At 49.7% G+C, this 21,325-nt stretch overlaps 1 protein-coding gene across 3 annotated transcripts in view; it reads right to left on the bottom strand.

The window, feature by feature from the left end:
• The window catches only part of LOC110468166 (protein CEPU-1), a 361,279-nt gene that overhangs the window by 247,835 nt on the left and 92,119 nt on the right, over positions 1-21,325 (bottom strand). For 2 of the 3 annotated variants that reach the window (XM_077787990.1, XM_077787992.1), the window contains exon 1: positions 8,403-8,436. The exons of the other annotated variant lie outside the window; for it this stretch is intronic. In XM_077787990.1, coding sequence (XP_077644116.1) covers positions 8,403-8,421 — 19 coding nt within the window. In that variant the 5' untranslated portion in view covers positions 8,422-8,436. Of the gene's footprint in view, positions 1-8,402; positions 8,437-21,325 lie in introns of those variants that run through there. 3 annotated transcript variants of the gene reach the window in all.

Genomic DNA, 21,325 nt, shown 5'->3' with positions numbered 1-21,325 from the left:
GGGTATGGAGTTTGGAGTTCTACACTAAGGAACTGCAGGTTACAAATAGATGGAAAATACAAAACCTAAAATCCTAAGGCATCAATGCCACAGGGGCTGCAACTTCAAACCCAAGGTGTTTCCTCTCCAGAGACTATTTTGAGTAGATAAATATGATTTGGAGCTGCACAGACCCCCCTCCAGGTACTCCTGCTCCTGAGGTGCCACTGTGCCCATCTGCTATTCCACACACGGAGCACGACTGTCCAGCCCCTCTCCCAGGACCTCTCCAAAGGCCATCAGATCCCTCTGGGAAGGGACACGTCACCACTGAAGATGCTGGGAATAGAAGGGCTCGGGCTGATGGGAGAGGAGGAGGAGGATTTTAGAGCTCGCTGAGCCTGGAGGAGAGGCAATAAAGCAGCTGAAGGAAATTACTTTCCTGGGTAAAGTGTCGTTTTGTCAAGACCAAAGTTCTCCCTGGGAACGAGTTGATTTTGAGTAAAAACCATCAGGGACAAAAAAAAAAGAACTGTGAGGGACCAGGTGTTTGAATGACACACTTTGGAAAGGCAAAGTGGAAGTGCCACGAAACAGCTGCACAGACCTCAGATTGCCTCCCTGTGCTCTAACACTCTGTGGAAAGTGCACTGAAGATGCCTCAAATTCCCTGATTGTCCCTGATTTGGGATTTGGGATCCCCGGAAGCAGATGGATGTACCCACTAAGGGATACACCTGGCAGAAGTTGGGCTCCCCATCCCAAGGGACCCCACGTGCACCCCCTGCACCAGCTCCTCTCTCCTTTTGATACTGACAAATAACAATTTCAAACTGGGGAAGACACCTGGGAGAGCCGAGGCACTTGTGCTACAAGATAATTAGAGATTATTATAATCGAAATTTCATTGCCACATCAAACTGTGTCTTTTAGCATTAATTAATCTCCTCTCCCAGCCTCTGAGCACTCCCGGCTCCCGCGCTGTAGGACAGCAGCTTGTCAAACACACCAAAGACTTGCATCTCATTACCTTATCAGAGGGGGTGAGTGGGGAGCTGGGGAGCAGCACTGACACATTCCCCAGCACAGCCAGGGACGTGAGGACACCTGTAAAGCCACTCCTTGGATTGCAAACTTGTCAAACAAGGCATGTGAGGGATCTTCATCCCCTCACTGCACCCTCCTTCCTCTACCTCTCGCCCCTCCTCCATAAAAGCAGGCCTGGCAAAAATGCTGCTCTGTCCCACGGCACTGTGTGGCCTTGAATAAACCATAAATGAGAACAGAGACATTCTTGCAGGGCATGAAGTGCTCATTCCTTGCTCTCCTTAGGCTCCCAGAAGTTGGTGCAGCCATGCTGCTATGCCAGTTACGGTGTAAAAATTCCCATTTAACATCCCATTCCCAGCCTGGTGCATGAGACCTCCCTCCTTCAGGAGGTTTGGGGAAGGTGTGAAGCTAAATCCAGTTCTCTGCACGAGGTTCACAGCAGCTGCTGGATGAGACCAGACAAGACTGACCTTGAAGAACTGGAGAGAAGCTGGACCCAGCTAAGGGCAAATTCAGACTCTTTCCAAAAGCTCTCAGCACTTCTGGAAAAGCCCAAACCAAACAAAAATCCACCTTCAAGAGGAGCAACCTCAGCACAGGAACACATTGCATCCCTTTCAGCAGCAGCTGAAGGAATTGGGCACCCCCAGCTCCACCAAAACCTGGCCAGGGCTGTGTATATATTGGTGCTATGCATGAGGTGCTGTATGTTCTAGTCATTGATTCTCCACTCCTTCCATGGCTCAGCTGAAAATAAATATCCTCTCCCTTGTTTCCACCTCTCCACTCCCCCTTTCCCCATTATTGGCTTTCTGACGGAAGGCTTTAATTTATTCCCCCTGCCATATCTTTGTGCCGCTGTTTTCCAGCGCTTTACACCGTATATTACCCACCGTCCTGTGTCATTTAACTCCACAAAGCACTCTGAGATACAGTTTGCTTGAAGGATGCTGGAGCCATTAATCCTGATTCCACAGCCCTGAGGAATGCCCGTGGCACTGCCACTGTGCACACACACAGCCCTTCTTCCCGGCTGCTTTTACAGCCAGATCTCCATTGGAACACACCCCCAGCCTGATTTAACACTGTCTTGGTTTGAAAAATAAAACTAGTGAGAGGCTTTAAGTCAGAAATATTTATTAGGAAAAAGGAATAAAGGACTAAATATATATAATAGGATAAAAGAAGAACTACTGACAGAGTTAGAAATGCAACCTGACACTTTCTGGGGCGGTCATGGCAGATCTGGTTCTGTCCAAGCAGTGGTTTTGTAGACTGATGTGGTTTCCCTCTGGAGGTCCAGTGCAGAGAAGGTCTCAGCTGTTCCTTTTGGAAGAGGGGCTCTCCTTGCTGTCTGTACAACCCTGCTTATATCCTTGATGGCATCGTTTGGCTCCTCCCTCTGGGCGGAGCATCTCACAATAGAACTGTGATCTTACCAGCCATGTGGCTGAAAGAACAGGTCCCCTGGAGGGATTTATCTCTGAATCACAAGATAAGGAAAAAAAAAAGGAATTGCAGGTCGAGGTGGTAATGGAATACACCCCAATATTATAACCTAAATCAAACACCAAAGCAGTAAAATCAAAACCTCTCCTGACCACTCGTGCCTTCTCCCCATTTTTATTGTCCAGGCAGAACGTCATGGGTGCACATGGTCCCAGCTCCAGGAGAGCGTGGTGAGCAGCTGGATCATGGCACGCAGAAACCAGTATGGGGAGGGGAATACCAGTCTCCTTCATCCCAGAAAATGGGACAATGAGATGATGAAAAGCACATCGACCACAGCAGATCCTCTCCTCAGAGCCGCTCCGCGCCACGCTGCCTGCAAATTGCTCACCAGAGGGAGAGCTTTGATGAAAAATAGAAAAGGGGGGAAAAAATTTAACGGAACGAGAAACTGTCATTTATTTTATTTATTTATCGGAATATTTCCACGTGGGGAGAGGAGGACGGGCATGATTATTCATTGGATTCCACACGGCAGGCTCCGCAGGGAAACGCCGCCGTCGCGCTCGCATCCCTGCGCCGCCTGACACGTCGTTAGGGTGTATTAATTGTGCCAGAGTGAGAGATGAGAGAGAGCCCCGTCTCAAAGAGCTGCCAGTCCAACACAGCACCCTCCCCTCTCTGCAAAGCCAGGAATGAGCAACTCCAGCTGCGGGAAGCAGTCACTGGAGTCCACAGCAAGCAAACCCCAGCCCCAGCCCTCGCGCTCCTGCTCAGCGCAGAACGAGGGCTAACTTGATTTAAAATTATTCCTGTCTTCAGCATCACTGACACACAGCAATCTGTGCCTTCCATGGCATTTTCCACACACCTCCAGAACTGCAGAATCATGGAATGGCTTGGGTTGGAAAGGACCTTTAACCCCATCTCATTCCAGTCCCTTCCACAGGCAGGGACAGTTTCCACTGAAACAGATTCATCTCACCAGGAAGGATATTTTCCTGTTGTTATTTTGCTGATGGGGAAACTGAGGCACTCGGGCAGCAGACTGGTTTTCCCCAGGCCGTGTGATGCTGGAGCAGCAGCGCTGTGGCTCCTGCCTGCTCCTCCTCTCCCAGGCTGCTCTGGAGATGCTGCATTTCAATAACTCCTGGTTTTTCTGCTGCACGCACGGGAATTTTAACAGCCTTCCACTGGCACGGTGACGAAGCTGCAAGGTTTGTGGGGAGAGCTGATATCTTTCATTGGAGCAGCTGAGGCAGGTGGGAAAAGCCATTTTTATGCTGAAAACCCAGATCTGATTGAGCTCTGATGAAGGGATGCTGCATTTGTCCACCTCCTCTGGCAGCCTAATAAAACCTCACTCCCACCAAGTTTTTAACACAAGGAAGCAGCAAACAGCTGCCAGCCCCCACCTCCTCCATTCAAACATCCACAAAATCCCTTGGGATATGCAAATACCTCCATGATTTCCCAAAAACCTCACAAGCAAGAAACTATTGCAAGGCCCTGAACAACAGGACGACCTGAAATTTCTACTGGGATTCAAGCATAACACTCACAAGTCACTTTCTTTGGAGCTGGTGGGGATCAGTTTTTTTAATTTGTGGGAGAAAAGGAGTTGTTTTGGAAGCCACAAGCACTTTGTTGCCATTACTGAAGCCAATATAATGGCCCACCTGGAGACACACTCCCCTGCACACAGCTCAGCATTCCTGAGAATAGGAAGGGAAGAAGTCTGAGGAGAGCTGGTTTTGCGGTTTAGTTGTTTGGGGTTTTTTTTTTAAAAAAAATCACTATAATTTAAAGGCCAAAGCTCTAACGAGTGCACAAGGGCAAGAGGCGACAAATGCCTCGGTGAAAAATACAAAATTACCATTTTAATGGATGAGTGTTGACTCCCTGGGTCTCCCCGGGGACGCCTGTTTGATTTCCTCAGCTTGTTAGCACAAGGATTTGACACAAGCGATTAATGCTGAGTTCATTAAGGGGGGGTGAGTGCTTTTTTTGCTTTTCCACTGGATTCACCATGGGCAAAAGGGCTGGGGGGAAAAGGGGATCAGTGGTAGGAAGCTCCTGCCCTTGAGGATGCAGAGATTGGGAGCAGCTCATCACGCCAGTGCCCAACAGCATCACCCCCAGAAACGCTGCTCATTCCAGCTCAATCTTCAAATCTCTGCCCTCAGCATCCTCACATCCCGGGGATGGGAGGAACTGCCCTCCCTTGTGCCCTCCACCATCACAACAGAGACCAGCTTTGATCCCAAAGCCTGAAAATAACCAACCTCCGTATTCCCTGGCAAGATCCAGCCCTGCAGAGGGGAGAAACTGAGACAGAGTGCTGGGAAGGGCTGACCTTGCCCACGGGCACCTGGAGCACCACTGGTAGAAGCCACGGTTGGACCAGAGTCACCATCCCCAGCGACACACACCTGGCTCTTGTCAGAAGGGCAGGGCAGGCGCTGTGCCCACGGATCTGCCATCCCAAACTGCCCCGCAGAGGGATGGGTGCAGAGGGATGGGTGGATGATGGATGGATTATGGATGGATGGATGGATGGATGGCTGGATGGATGGATGGATGGGTGGATGGGTGGATGGGTGGATAGGTGGGTGGGAATGGATGCAGTGGGATGGATGCAGGGGGATGGATGCAGAGGGATGGATGGATGCAGAGGGATGGATGGATGCAGGGGTATGGATGGATGGATGCAGGAGGATGGATAGATGCAGGGGTATGGATGGATGGATGCAGGGGTATGGATGGATGGATGCAGGGGGATGGATGGATGAAGGAGGATGGATGGATGGATGGATGGATGGATGCAGAGGGATGGATACAGAGGGATGGGTGTAGGGGAATGGATGGATGCAGAGGGATGGATACAGAGGGATGGGTGTAGGGGAATGGATGGATGCAGAGGGATGGATACAGAGGGATGGGTGTAGGGGAATGGATGGATGCAGAGGGATGGATGGATGCAGAGGCATGGATGCAGGAGGATGGATAGATGCAGGGGAATGGATGGATGCAGAGGCATGGATGGATGCAGAGGCATGGATGCAGGAGGATGGATGGGCTGCATCCAGCCCTGCTCTTCCCACAGGCACTCACAGCACAGCTGCTGTCCCCAGCCATGAGCATCTGTCCAAAGGGGAAAATCAGCATCCTTTAGAAGGATGGCAGAGCAGCGCCAGCCAGAGCCAGAGCCCGAGCCAGGCCTGTGCCACGACTCCATCTGACACTGCAAGGTCAGCTCCTGTCCCCTTCCCACCAGCCATGGCACCTCAGCTCCCAGGGGAGGCTCCCTCTTACACAGCTGGGAGATTTCACAGCCTTTGGAGAAAAGGAACAATCAGGGATGAATCCCCCTTTCCCCCGGGACACTTGGAGAGCCAGGGCTGCCTGTCCTGAGCCAGCAGCTCTCAGCAGCCCAGCTGCCTGCTTCCCCCTTCATTCTGATAAAGTCCCTGCTCAGCAAGAGCAGTTTGTTTGGGGTTTTTTTGTCGAGGAAGCACAAGCAGAGGTGGAAGGTTAAGTCCACTCCGGTGCTCTTTGCTAGCTCTCTGGCCGATTTGGCAGATGAATTCCTGCACAACAGGCAGCTTTGAGAAATGAATGCAGCTGGTGCTGGCTGGCTGTGCCCTGTCCTCTCCTCCTCAGCTCAATGTGAGGCTGGTGATCTGCAGAACCATGAGCTGAACCCCCAGGAGCTCCCCCGCTCATCACTGATGCTCCCACAATTTAACCAGCAGATGTAGGTCCACTGTTTTCCAGCTCTGCACCAGAGAGGAGCAGCAAGGCAGTCATGGGGAAGAAGTGGCTGCAACTAAAAAGGACTTACTGTTCATTTTTCTTTTAAAAATAAAGCCCTTCCTCCCTTTCTCTGGCTCCTTCCCTTAATCCTCTCTCCTCAGGGTTTTTGGCTAAATGCCGCTCCCCAGGCATGGGGAGTGATTTTATATCCCATCACCTGGGGCAGGGAGCTGGGAAGATGCTTCCCAGTCACAGCTGTGCCCTGCCACATCAGCTCATGTCACCGGGCCATCGCTAAAGCATCATCAGCTTGTTGCAGAATTTCCTGCCTCTGTATTCCCCAGATGCCCACAGATCTCTCCAGGTCCTCAGAGGGAGCACCAAGACGTCACTGCTGCAGTGATTCCTGCTTTCTCTCCTGGCTGGAGAGACTTTTATTTTAGACAGGGATGACTTTGTGCTTCACTCTGCGTTTTGCAGCATTCTGCTGGTTTGGGCTGGGCTGGAGATCTGGCTGGGGTTAAGCCATGGCACACAGGGGATGGACACGCTCCCAGAGCTGGGATGTTCCAGGAACAGCACTGGCCTGCTCACCCCCAAGCAGCCCTGCTCTGCCAGCTCACAATCCATTCCCCCTGGGGAATCTCCCCTCTGCAAGGCTCTGTGTCCTCATCCCTGTCCTGCAAGGATGGCACAAGAGGTGCTGCTGGCATGGGCTGGCTTAAGGAGGGAGGCATCCCCCGCCTTGCACCTGCACACAACACAGGTCCCCACGGAAAGCAGAGGAGGGAAGGACTGGCAGAGCTCCCAAAACCCCCTGACTAAGGAGGATAGCCAGGATGGAGAGGGACAAGGGGCCCCTTGCAGTGCGGGTGCAACTCAGCAGCCCCAGCACAAAGATTGGCTCTGCTGGGAGAACATCAGGGCAGAGATGCACAAACCAGCTTGGAGCAACTTGGTGTAGTGGGAGGTGTCCCTGCTCGTGGCAGGGGTGGGACTGAGATGAGCTTTAAGGTCCCTTCCAACCCAAAGCATTCTGGGGTTCTATGAAACACCCATTTCACCCTCAGCTCTGCCCAAAACCCACACAGCAAGCCCATGCCCAAGCTCTCCTCAACCCACAGCTCCCCAGGAGCTCGGTTTGGGGCAAACTGCCAAGGGCAGAGGGGCAGATGCAGGCTGGCCCAGCGGGTTGGATGCAGGAGAGCCCTGCTGACAAACGGCATCGGCACCATGACACCAATTAGCTGCTCTGCGAGGTTAAGACAATGCGAGTCCCATCCCTGCCAGACAGAAGATGCCAAGGGAATGTGTTCTGAAAGGTTTGGCCTCCTTAGCATCTCTCCAAAGTAATTCCACTTGTAACTCATAAAGCTTCCCCAGCCGACTGCGCGGGGCTTGCCAGCTCCTGGATGAGACAGACATTTGTATGAGATATACAAAGCCATTTAGCTGTTCAAAAGCTATCAGCACTTACATGCAAGGTTGAAGCAGGACAGATTCTGCTGTATTCAGGGCATCAAAGGGGATTATCCAGGAAATGATAACAGATTTTAATTTAGATCCTCCAAGATGGGTATTGGGGCTGGGCAGGGAGAGGTAGAGAAAGAGAAGGGGGGGAGGCTTTAAGGCAGGGAGGGGGAGAAAAGAAAAATAAATAAGCAAGGAGAGATAGCTGATCACAAAAGTTGTGTCCACATGTTTACCATGCTGACCACGGAGCTGTCACTGCCACGTCGTCATCCCTGCACCCACCAGTGCTCCTTTTCCCTAATCCTTCACAATTCCACGGTGAACACTGAGCTGCAGCCCCTCCACACCAAATATTGCCATTTTCCTAGGCACAGCGTCTATTCCTGCTCAGAGCTGTTTTTTTTCCAGGCAGGAGAGGAAGAGGCTGCCCATCGGGCTGTGACTCCAGCTATCAGACAGTCTATCAGCGGCTTCTGGGTACATTAAGTTCTCCTTTGCAGCAAGATCTCAATATTCCTGTCCTCCCAGCCTGATTTTCCATGCAGATTTAAAGAGCTTTACACAATGAATACCTCTGCACCTCAGACATGCTTGCATTTATGTATTTTATCTAATTTGAGGGGCAGGGTCTGAGGCTTTCCACAGGATGGATGGATGGATGGATGGATGGATGGATGGATGGATGGATGACGTACCTCCAGAGATGCTCAACATCAGCGCTCTGTGAGATGCTTTTTGGAAATGCTGGAGGCCCAGCTCAAATTTGAACACTCCCTCAAAATCAAAACATTTCATTAACGCCCTAAAAACAGCAGCTTTGTCTTTTAAACTGTTTTAATTGAGGATACATGGCAAACCCTTCCAGATTGAGGAATAGTTTAAGTCAATCCCAAGCCTTGTTTTCTTTTTAGAAGCAGCTCCTTGCCTCATGTCCTCTCCTGCCACATGGCTTCTTTGCAGGTTTTGCCTTTCTATTTCCGACAGTCCCAGATGGGATCTATGAATAAAACTGAAGAGGAGCTGGAGATTGGCTCCGAGTCATTAACGCAGCAAATATAGACTCTGCTCGGGATCTAAGGCATGGGGGGAGGGGGAAGAAAAGCTCCCACCTCTCGTCTGGAGGATGGATCCAGGCTAATGTGGAATGATGTATCCCTGCTGACATTAATGGAGCAGGGGGGACAGCTCTTGCCTTTTAATCCCCAGACCAATTCAGTGTACGCCGTGGATATACAAAATGCCTCTGGCTATGCATGACACAACTTGCCTGCCCAAAATGCTCATCTCCTGAGGCTGCTCTTGGAGAAAAAGCCCAAATATCCCAAAACAATCTGTTCAGTGACCCGTGTCTTTTCCCCTGTGGAAAGATGTTTTATACACAGAGTTCTGTATGAATCAGATCCCACAACAACAATTCATCCTCTGGTTTGACCTGCTCTGCCTCGAGACCTTACATCACACCCATCCCCAAAACAATTGCAGGAATTGGCTAGCTTGGAGAGGAGATATTTATTCAAGAGTACAAGAGGATAACTCAGAGCTATTTTTAGTCACATTGATCAAAATCCTGGTATTTGGTCAAGAAAATTTCTTGGGACAATTTCTTGGGACAATTTCTCACCATTCATTATACAATTGGGCTGGATGGATCAGGGGAGGGATCAAGCCCAATAAACACACCCAACATTCCCCCAAAAAACCCAAATTCCCCCCTTTCCCGAGCCAACATTCAGGACAGGTCTGTGCATGGCCTGTGCACAAACTCAGGTTAATAAAATGACCCAAAACCAAGAGGAATGAGCCCAGTGTGACAACCTGGGTGTCACCAACCTGGATGGAGGACAGTCCTTCTGCTTCCTGGTCATCCAGGCTGACCTGATCAGGTCAACATTACAAGACCATCAACTGATGAAAACCTCTGCAATCCATGGCAGAATCCCACCCACCCTTCAGTCGTGTCATCCAGGGACAAAATCCCTCATCCCTGCACCCCCACTGTCTGTCCTCATTTCTCCTTCTTGGCAATTAAAGCAATAAATAAAGGTGAAGGAATCTCATTCCATTTTTAAGGCAAAAAGGAATGAAAACAGAGAGTGAAGGGCACCGCTGGGAGGGAAGGGGCTGTAATTAAACCCTCCCCCTCTTTATGTTTTCGCTGTTTTTCTGAAGGCCTGACTAAAACGCCCTTAAAACCTTCCTCCACAAAAGCGGGAAAAAGACCCCCCCTTCCCCTCCCACCGCCCGCCACTAAATGGAATGAAATGGATTTTTCAAATGTCATGCTAGTATCCACTTAATAATACATTTTCCTATAGACAGGACAATAATATATATTTTAATCACTTTTCTACAGGCAAATAAACGGCATGGAAGCCTGGCCTTCACTGGCGCTTGGAAATTATGAATTTTTCAATAACCTTTTCTATTATTCATCCCGTGTTATTCCGTAACATTTCTATGTGAGGAATGTGCTTGCCAGACACTTTATGAATCTCTTCTTTTATTTATTAAACAGCAAGGTGTCTCCCTGAAACCCCTCCTCCCTCCTCTGGAAAGATGTCAGCAGAGCCTGAGCAAGACTTAAGACATAGCTAATTACACCTTGGGTCATTATTAAGTTCCCCTCCATAGGAGTGGTCACATGAGCAGCTCCTGGGATTCAGCTGGCTCAGCCTCAGGTGGGTTTGGGGGCAGATATCAGGAATAAAATCCAAAATTTAAGGAAGAGGACAATGGAGTGGGCTTCAGGGGTATGTCCTATAAAATATAGGGAGGGATTCACCCGTGGCACAGCACAATTCCCTGGGCTCTGGTAGGGATGAGCCAAATTAGAAATCAAGGCTGTGTCCATGGATTTTGGGTTTGAGAGAAGCCAGCTCTGCATCCCTGGCTCCTATGGGCACCCTCCATGAGGGTCTGCATTGTGTCCTGCTGGATTGGATGGCCAGAGGCTAAAAAAAAAGCCTTTTTCACACCAAAACATCAGTGCCCCACTGTCCCTCCTCATTTACATAGTGACCTGCTGCAGGAACGAGCCCATTAACAAAAACAAACTCCTTTTTGATGTATGTCTCCATCTCCCCCTGAGCAGAGGGACCAGCGCGTGCTCCGGCTTTGCCGGGACGTTGGATGCCGTGGATGGCACAGGAAGGGATCCAACAGGGAAGCACCACTTCCAACACCTAATACCAGCTTAATTATGGGATGATATCTGTGACTTACGTCCCTGCACAGCGCTGAGAGCTCAGCAGCTGACGGCAAAGGTCCTCTGAGGCGACCCAATTAGGAATCCAGATCCGACGCACGAGAGCCGAACGCGCAGCAAAAAGAAAAAGCAAAGGAGACGACAAGGAAGCAGACCTGGGATTAATCTGAGTGCTGTGCTCATGGATACCCATGAGGTAATGGTTAAAAAGATTTATAATTTGAAGGCAATGACCTCGTGGGGGAAGAGTGGGGGTGCTCTTCTTGCAGCAAGCGGGACCTTATTATTTTGCAAATGACATCTCCGTCGTGAGGCAGAGCCTCTCGCACTGAAATGCAGATGAATAAATGATACATAGAGGAACTTTATGCAGATTCTTGGTGGAGATATGAAGAAAAGGGGGGAAAAAAAGAAAAGACAGAAAATTAAGGCATAGATTTCCCACAGCGCTCCCGTTCCCATCCCCAAGGTTCAGACAGCCGCGTCACTTGGGAATTTAAAAAAATAAAAAAAGGAAGTAAAATAAAATGATCGAAAATACCGCCTAGAGCTCTGCACTTAAGAAAGAAGGAGAAGGAATTTTAAAATGGGATGCTGGATCTAAAAGCAGCTTTGGCAGCGCAGCTCAAAGCAGCCAGAGCATCCCTAGGCATGGTCCTGGTTCAGCATCTGGGGACCTTACCCCGCACACGGAGAGCTGGAGTTCATGGGACCAGCCAGACTCCGATCCGAGCCATTTTTTCCTCAGTATCTTTCATTAGCCAATCCCTCCTGCCTGCCACAAGGACGAGAGGAAGGACATCCACCCAGCCTGTGGCCAGGAGCCTGTTCCATACCTGTTCAAATACTGATAACTCCTTCTCCAGCTGCCTCAGGTGGCTCTGGGCTGACACTTGGCAAAGGATTTCACCGATAACTCCTTGTAATCAGGATGGGAAAACAGCCCCACTGAACCCAACAAAAAAATAGATTAAAATAAAAAAAAAAAAAAAGAAGCTGTGAGAAAAGAATGGTGACAGGGACTGTAATGGATTTTCAGGGGCGGGAAATGCTTTTCGTTCAACTTTTTGTTGTTGCAGCAGGGGGCTGGAATTGGAGGAATTGATTGCAGGGCAGGGATGCAGCTCAACATGCCAAGGCCAGTGTGCCTGCTCCAGGGGCCTTGCTAGACAGCCTCCAAGGAAAAAAAATCATTCTTCTCTTGTTACTGATACTGTGATAACGTAGGGAATCCAGGAGGCAGAGACAGCATCCTACCACAGGAAAAAACTCAAATAAAATAAGGAAAATCTCTAGGAAATTCAGCATTTTCTATACCCTGAGGATGAGGAGGAGAAGCACAGAGAAACACCAGCTAGGTGCCATGCCCAGGATGGCAAAGGTCATGTCTGAAGCACAAACCCTGCAGGTTTCATGCCAGGTGTGACCGTGGGCAGTGAATCCCAGTGCCCTCATTAGCCAGAATTCCTGTTTCATGCCCAGCACTGGTTATTTTTAAACCTGCACATCTCACATGAGCAGAAAGCCCAGAAGACAGGCAGCTCCAGTCAGAGAAGCAAGATCCATGGACAGTGGCAGCATGGGAGGGGTGGAGGAACAGGAGAGCAGGGCTGGGACAGGATACTGTGAGAAAGGACAATCTTGGGGTTCAGTGTGGATGGTGAACACCAGAACTGTTCCAAGACAAACAGGAATTTTGGGGATTCCCAGCTCCTGTGAGGGCACTGAGGCACTGGCACAGGGTGTCCAGAGAAGCTGTGGATTCCCCATCCCCAGAAATGTTCAAGGCTGGGCTAGATCAGGGTTAGGAGATGGATGGGTTGGGTTAACCTGGTCACCACCTGGAAGGAGTCCCTGTCCATGGCAGGGGGTCAGAATGAGATGAGGTTTAAGATCCATTCCAACCCAAACAATCCTGGGATTCTGTGGTTGTGTGATCCATGGTCAGCAAGGCTGGGAGGAGGGAAAAATTGCTTAGGAGGGATTTCCAGGTGGAGAGAAGGGGTGGATCAGAGAGAGGAGAAGGCATCACCATCCTCATGCACTCCTTTGAAGCACCATCAGCATGGAAAGCTGACCTGAGTTGCCAATCCCACAGGAATTTCTGGTCTTAAAGGCTCCCAAATGCACCCACCTCTGCAGCTCTGCCAAAAGCACCAAGGGTGACCCAAAATTGAGGTCAACCAGAACCCAGCCCATCGCCTTGGCTGCCTGTCTTTGTCCTTGGCACAAAGGTTCTGGCAATCAGGTCCAACCCCAGCTGGTGGGAAGCAAGGGAGGGCTTTTTGGACCATGTGAACCTCATGAGAACCAGAATCTCCAGTAAAATGGAACAAAGGTATCAACGTGTTCTGCTGGCCAGCTTCTCCAGAAGGATCCGGTGGGTTTGGCTCGGTGTAGGAACCAAAAGGAGCAGCCACGTTTTCCAGTGTCTTTAACAAGTTGGCTGTTGAGCCTCTGAAATTCAGGAATTTGTCCAGCAATCCAAGTGGAGCACTTTGGGAAACACAGACTGAACTAACCACTTGGAAAACAGTTTCCAAGTCTCTCTGAAGCTTTCCCCTGAAATGACAGCTCCAACTTTTTAATGGCACCCAAAGCATTTTCAGCCTGGTTTCCTGAGGAAATGAGCCTTACACACCGGCAGTGCCTGCCTGGCTGTTTCCTTTCCCCATCTCCAGTGATTTCTAAACCTTATAACCCATTTCAATAAAATCTGATGTAAGGACACATTTATCTCCAAGATACAAGTTTGAGGAAAATAGGGAACTAGTCAGATGAAAGATACTATTAAAGCTTTTACCCAGAGAAAGGCAGCACTGTGAATTCAACTTTTTTTAAGCATCAGAAAATCTAGCACGAGTTTGCTCTCGAGACACAGGCACAGGGATCCAGGAATAATTATTTCTGCTGCTCATGGAAGTAGCTGTGTGTGTTTTTTGTATGTATGAAATCAACACTAGAATATTTGCCTGGATAAACTAATCAAAATTGCTTGTTGGATGAGTTCACCGGCTATAAAACCCTGCAGTTACAAGGTATAATTACAGCAGCTTTTATTTTCCTCAACAAAAAAAGTCTTCATTAAAACAGAGTTAAGGTTGTAAACAGATCATTAATTTACAACAACATTATCAGATGGGTTACAGTTATTAAAAGAGCACACACTGAAGAGCCAGGAAACCGAGGAGTGAAGGTTAAAATCAGCTGAAATTTGGAAGGCTGAGTTTCATAAATATCCCGGCCCCAGCCTGAGCAGTTGCAGGGATATTGCAGCAAGGACACCTGGAGAGATCTGCATTATGGATGGGCTGGTGGGAGGCCCAGCAATGCCAGAGACGCTCCCGGAGCAGGCACGGACACGGAGCTTCCTGGGAGAGCTCTGGGGGTCTGACACTGCCAAGATCTGGTCTGGGGAAGGTGCCCCTGCTCGTGCCAGGGGGCTGGAACAAGATGGGCTTTAAGGTTCTTTTCAACCCAAACCAGTCTGGGATTCTCTGATTTGCCCCACTGAACACCACAGGGACCCCAGGAGGCTGAGCCCCACCCTGGATGGCACCTCCTGAGACCTTTTTGGGCTGCAGCTCATCTCACATGGATCATACCCCAAGGACTGAACCCAGAGGGGTCTGCCCAGCTATCCCAGCCCCACCTGGAACCCTCAGGGTGCCCCAGAGCAGTGACAGCCACAGGGACCACACCAGGGGATGCCCAGCAAAGCCACGCTTCTCTTCTGAAGGAAATGCTCATTTAAACTCTGCCTTTGGAGAGCAAAGACCAACAGCACCACGGAATCTCAGTGAGAAGGACCAGGATGGGATTTCACCCTGGAGGGCAGCACCTGGCACCTCCCTGTGCTGCTCCATTCAGGCAAAGGTCTCCCCCAGGCAGCAGAGCAGAGCTAACAGCAAATGAGGGCGAGCACACACAGAGCAGGGGGATCACAGGAATTCAGAGAAAATTGGGGTTTTCAGCTGTTTGCTTTCCCTCTCAGCTTTGGGTTTGCATTCATTTTATCCCTTACTTTTATTGTAAGTACAGAGTATTAGCTGTCTCTCAGTAGCTCCTGAAGGAGCCAAGAGCTGGAGTGATGGACCCAGCAGGAAAGGGGCAAGCATCCCACGTGTCTCCAGCTCCAATAAAATCTGTGATTTGGTGTCTTGCCATAAAGCAGGATACAGGCACAACCAATTCCCTCCCAGCCATGACTTGAGGCCCTCTTCTTCCCTTGAAACCTGCCCCAGGTTTGCTTTCAGCACATTGAGTGGAGAGAGAGAGAGAGAAATACAATTGTGGAAAACCTTTTAAAGCCTGCACAGCTCTCCCTTGATAGCACATTGTTAAAAGGGATGTTATTGCGAGGGGACACTGTGAATCCATACAGTCGATGCTCCAGAACTTTAGTGGCAAAACAACTCAATAGCCTCAATTGACTGCATGAAATTCTATCATTTTACCACTAGAAAGAAAAGAAGGCAGGAAGAAAAAAAAAAAAAATAAGAGACTACATTGCATTTGTCTTTCGTTAACTCCCTGGACAAGAGCATCTCAATCCCTGTCCTTAGCACAATGTGAGCCAAATCCTAAGTGGCTCCTTTAAAAAAATAAAAAGCCAAATACATCCCAAATGCGCTCCCACACTCCAGAGCAGCTCTCCTGACTACCCCAAAAAGAACAGCCTCAGCAGCATAAAGACACAGCATCAGCCTCAGGCAGCTGCCTTGATTACCACCTTCCCTCTGATGAAGATGACGCGGGATATGATTAAAGATGCTCTGAAAAGACACACAAGTAATAGAGGAGAACTTTCTGCCTCCTTTCCCCAGCTAGGTCACTAGGTGTTCCTCCTCAGCAGCTGATTTCTTATTCCAAATTTGTCCAGACCCTGCTCTTCTTCATCAGCTGAAGAGCTCCAAGACCGCCGGCGCCTCAACTGCTCCTCTCCTGCTGATTGGGCTTTGTGGCTCTTGGGAAGCTCTGCCTGATGGCAGGAATCTGTGTGCACCCTCCACCAACTGGTGCTCAAAGGGGCTCCAAGGCATCAGGGAGGGCTCAGAGCAGCACAAAGAACCAGCGAGTATTACTTCTGTAAAGCAAAACCCCTGCTTAGCTTCTTTCAGCCCATTTTTCTCATGCTGCACGCTCAGGAATTCAGATGGTTTCGCCACAGCCATTCGGAAAAATGCCAATCACCCCGAGCTGCCCTCAGTCCATCCCCACGAGAGGGAGAAAAGATGGTTTTATTTCAGGTAGCGCAATCCAGCAGGCAGGTCAGGGGGCTGAGAGAGCAGGCAGGTGCCTGGCTGCCTCCTCACACTGCAGTGTGACTTTGGGAAGTCATCGTGCTCCTCCGGGTCCCCTCCCTTTTCCTTCTCTGCTGCCCTTCTCTGCCATCTGACACACGGGCTGTTTCCTTGTCCCCCGTCCAAGCCCCAGCCGCCGCAGCACTCCCTGCAAATGCTAATGAGCAGTGCCATTGCAACCTGGACCTGCAGGGCTGAACATCTGTGCTCCCACAGAAACCTCTGGATTAGGGCTGGAGGGATGGAACAGCACCGCCAGCAGGGCTTTGCCTCAGTCCCAAACCATCCTCTGCACTTAGAGCTGCTCATCCCAAAATTCCCCCTCCATTCCCATCCGTGGCAGCCCATTTTCCACCGAGACAGAGCACGGGATGAACGCAGGGATGCCAGGAGGGACTGTGCCCACTTGTGCAGCCTGCTCTGTGCGAGGCAGCACCTGCCGGGATGTCTCATCACAGCCAATTGATATTCTACTGAGCATCTTTGGAAAAATAATCTGCAAACAAGACGCTGCAGGCTATAAAATCACTCCCTTTCCTTCGCTTTAGTTCACAGCTTAATAAAAGCATAACACAAGGTAGCCGAGGAAACCGCTGCACTTTGCCCAACCACATCATCCCTTTGTGTATTATTAATCGGTTTCAAGTTGTACCACGGTTTCCTGGGGTGGGAAGGAGAAGGGGGCTCCGGTTGTGGAGCAGACTTGTCTTTGCCTTTCAAGATTCGCTGCTAAAAGTCTCACTTAACAGAGCAGCAGAGAAAGAGAGTGGCACTTACACCTCTGGCTCCCCACGATGCTCACGGTGAGGATCGATGGGAGAAAACATTTGGGGTTTATCTCTGCTGAAGGACATGGGCGCAGCACTGAAATGGAGAAGTTTCAGCCAAATAGGGTGGAAAAAGCTTTGTTGGGAAAACACACCAATTTTTGAGAGCGGAATGGGGCCCCAAGTGGCACCCTGGTATTTTACAGTAGATGTCTCTCACCCAAAGCTTTCCAACTCACCCTTGCTTCACAAAATCATGGAATTCAGCTTGGAAAAGACCTCTAAGAACTTTCTGGGTCCCTGATGAGTTTGCAACAGCTCAGTGCAGGTGTCTCCTCCCTGATCACAACGCATCACACAGGAACATTAATTCTAAGGTCTGCAACCTGTTCCCAGACCTCCACATGGGTTTGGTTTCAGGCACAGGTGGAATCCTCTCCAAATGCTCCCAGGATGGAATCAGCAGCTCCCCAGATGCTGCAGAGTGAATTGGAGAGTGGCTCTGAGATGCTGAGTGCTCCCATCTGTGGATTTCTGTATCACCTGGATGAAGAAGGGTTTTATGGTGGGGAAGAAAGGCAGGGAGCATCCATCAGAGCCCCAGGAGCAGCACGGGCAGGAGACCAACAGGCTGCTGCAGAGGCTTCTGATAATTTTTCCACTCCCACTAAAAAAGTACAATATACTGTGTATTCGGCAGCAGTTTAAGTTGGTTCATTTCACACAGTAAATTAACCTGATTTCTTTAATAGGGGATTTTTATTTGGTGTCAAGCCCCAGCTGTTATCCCAAACCCTGCACCCTAGGACTCCAGCTATTAAACTTTCTCCCTGGACACGGAGCTGGAAGCGCTGCTGGAGCAGCAGGTTTGGTGTCACTCAGAAATAAATGGCTCAATCATTTCTAAACATCCTGGCCATTTACTGCTGCCACCTGACCCAAGAGATTTCTCAAAGCAAAGCTGCTTTTTAGATTTACCAAATGAAAAACAAGGTATTGGAAACCCTCCTGGAGTGCAGACTCTTCCCCAGCTCCTGTGGGGATGCTGAGGGCAGCTCCATATATGGAAATTTACTGTAGGATGGGATAAAACACTAAAACTCCTTGAAAACCTTGGCCAGGGAGAAAATCACTGTTTTCTTTTCCGGAGTGGCTCAGTCCTGACTTCCTTTCACATGGCTGCTGCAGTCCAGATGGGGGCTCAGCTCCTGTGCTGGAAATTGGTTCTCTTTGCACCACAGGGATCAACCACAGGATGTGGCCAGGCTGATCTAGGTTGGGCAAATAACATCACAAACCCAGCAGCCCAATTGCTCCCCCACTTCCCTTCGGTGGCTACTGGAGCTCCACAGCCTTTTATGGGACCAGAACCAGTGGCCAGGTTGGGAGTCACCAGCCCTCACTCTGCCAGCAGAGAGGCACCATCTTTTGGGATTAAAAAATATCCTGAGATTTTTAATTCCTGAGAGGCGAAGAGCAGCCCTTCGGCAGGAAGGATGTAGTAATTTTTTTAACTTCCATGGAAAATGCCAGCTCAATGTGGCACCCACAGCACCAAGCAGAAACAGCCTGTAATGCAGAACCCAGCCCCGAAGGCCAAATTCCAAATTTCCCCCTCTCCAGTGAATGCAGAGCCCTTTCTGCCCTTCTCCCTCCTCCTCAAAGCCTCCCATCCCATCCTGGCAGCCGTCACCTCGGCATCCAACGGCTCTGCTGCAATCCACGCCTGGTTAACCAGGTGACAAATGCCCCCAGTTAATTTTTCTCCTCTCCCCTATCTGGGGTGCTGACATTTTGATATTTCCCGCTGAGATTATCCTTCACATAATGAATTTTCTCCCCAGCCCCTCCTTCCCTCGCGCCTTTTGGCTTTGCCGGCGCATGCTCCTTCCCAACTCTGCCGACGCCAGGAGCGTGCCCGACACAAGATGAATCGCCCGGAGACTCCTGCTGCATCCTTCTTTACACTTCACATCTTCCCAGTGCCGATGAGAAATAGGTTTTTTCCTCATCCATCATAAGTCAGCGTGACAAGGCTGTCGTTCTCCGGCACCGCTTCGCTGTATCAGGCGCCTCTCTGTCCCGCTTGGCTGAGCAACCCGCTTCCCTGAGAGCAGCTGGGACCTTTCCGAAGTGCTGTCGGTTAGATCGGGAATTTGGGCACTGACAAAAAGTTATTTCCGAATGTTTCCAGCCTCCAATTTGCTCCCTGCCTCTTGGGCTGTGCCCCAGTAAGATCCTGCACAGCTCAGCTGTGTTAATCCTAAGGAGGACTCGTGTGGAAGGGGAAACTGAGGCACGCAGGTGCTTTGTGGCTCCCATGAGGTCTGACGGTGAGCCACAAACAGCTATCCACAAATTCTGCTTTTTATCCCAGCACTGCTTCAACAACCAAACTCCAAACCTGAGCAATGGCATCAAAACCAAAGGAATAAAAAAGGTCAAATTGTCAATTCTCATCTCTTCAATAAACTCCAAGTGTTTCACTTCAATTTTCCTCTTGTAGCATCAGTCAAAGAAAGGAGAGGATTCTGCCTCAGGTACAATTTGATATGGATAACTTCCCTCTTTTTGATAAGGGATGTTTTTCCCCACAACTTCCACTAACTCAGAAATCCCTCTCAGGCCTGGGATAGAGGGAATTTGGAGTGGGGGAGTCACCCTACTATGAATTCAGCCAACACAAAGTCCAGCAGAAAGCTGGAATCTCCTGCCAAGCTTAGGAGCAACCCTCTGCTTTCACTTCCTGCTGAGCATCCATCCTTGGGAGCCAGCTTGTGAGCCTGGCAGCAGCACCAGGTGGGGAGCTGGAGTGGGGATGCCAGGGAAAACAGGGGCACTCGGGAGCGGGCGAGGGTCAGATGGCTCTGTGCTGCCTCCTGACCCTGCATCCCGCTTGTTTCCATGACAACAGCAGGTAACTTCACGCCAAGCCATCAAAAAGAAATGGCACGGAAAGCTGTCCAACAGAGACAGAGAAGTGACAGCTCGGCCATCGGGATCAGACCCCCACGAGCACCTTCCCTCTCAGCTCTACTGTCCGTGCCCAGATAAATCCTCACATTTTGGGGTTTTCAATAAAAACAGCAGCAATGCCTCGGTGGTGATGAGCCTGCAGCCCTTCCCATGAAAGATCCCTACAATGCCTGCCCTCCCAGGAGAGCCAGGGGCAGGTTGGGGATCCAGGAGCAGAGGAGGAGCATCCCTGAGTCTCCTGGCAGCAGGGAAGAGCTCCCAGCCGTCCGCCCTCCTGTCATTCCAAGACAAGCAGCTCAGCTGGGAAAAGGAGATTTAACTGTGTTTGCTTCAAAACCCCAAAATGAGTTCCCTCCCATCTGCCGGGAGAGATTGATCTCCTAAGTCAGCCATAAATCGCCCGAAAACTCCCTTGGAGCACTTATGCAGGAGAGGGATGAGGCTGGGAATCGTGTGCTCTCTTAGGTTCACATCCTGCAAGGGCACTGCCTGGAAGCAGGTAAATGATCCTGCTTGCATATAACAATTTCAGCTAGTTAATTCATTTTCTAATTACTTTTATCTGCAGGTAAAGATCTTTCCACCCCAAAATGAGAATCCCAGATCCCCAATTCCTTATTCAGCTTCCTAAATAATGTTGACTCGGCATAAGGACGAGGAGGAGACCCCTCTGCCATCACTGAGGTCACTGATACCCCCAGGACAAACTTTGCACCTACTTAACGTCACTTTTGGGCACTGGACATCCCAGGGGAAGAGGAGCCTCTTGCAACAATGATGGAAGTAGTAAAATGCAGAAAATTCAGAATAAATAGTGAACATCCAATATCATGTGTGTTTGCAGCCCAGCCAAACCCATGATATCCAACTGCCAGTACTTCAAAGGTACAAATGTGAGATTTAGAGATACAGAGATATAGAGCTATAGAGACAGATATAATCTTTTTTTTAACTCTCAGGCTCATTAGTCCAGTTCAAGCTGTGTTGCTCTACTAGAAAGGCTCTGATGATGCCAGTTTTATTCCCTACTGGTACCTTAGTTTTTCCTTTAATTTTTGCAAGTTAAAGTTTTCAAAAAGAACTGCTTTACAGTCCCTTTCTAAAAATTCATTTTAACTAATTCCAAGCAAACCCAAGGAAGGTGCTCTCAGTATTGCTGATCCCAAACTTTCAGCAGGAGTTTAGTCCTCAAAAATCAGATTGGAAAATATTTGGGTTGCTTTTTCAGCCTTTTAACCTAAATCCTGCTTTTGGTCCCTATTTTTGAGTTGCTTCTTTCCTCAGTGGAAGAGGAGATTTCCCCAGGGCATTTGAAAATCCTACAGGTATTTGCAAAGGCTGGACACTCAGAGGCAGTGGGAGAAGAA

This window comes from Lonchura striata, chromosome 23 (genome assembly GCF_046129695.1).
Source record: "Lonchura striata isolate bLonStr1 chromosome 23, bLonStr1.mat, whole genome shotgun sequence".
NCBI lineage: Eukaryota > Metazoa > Chordata > Aves > Passeriformes > Estrildidae > Lonchura > Lonchura striata.
Note: the sequence above shows the minus strand (reverse complement) of the source record. Positions and strands in the feature narration are given on the sequence as shown.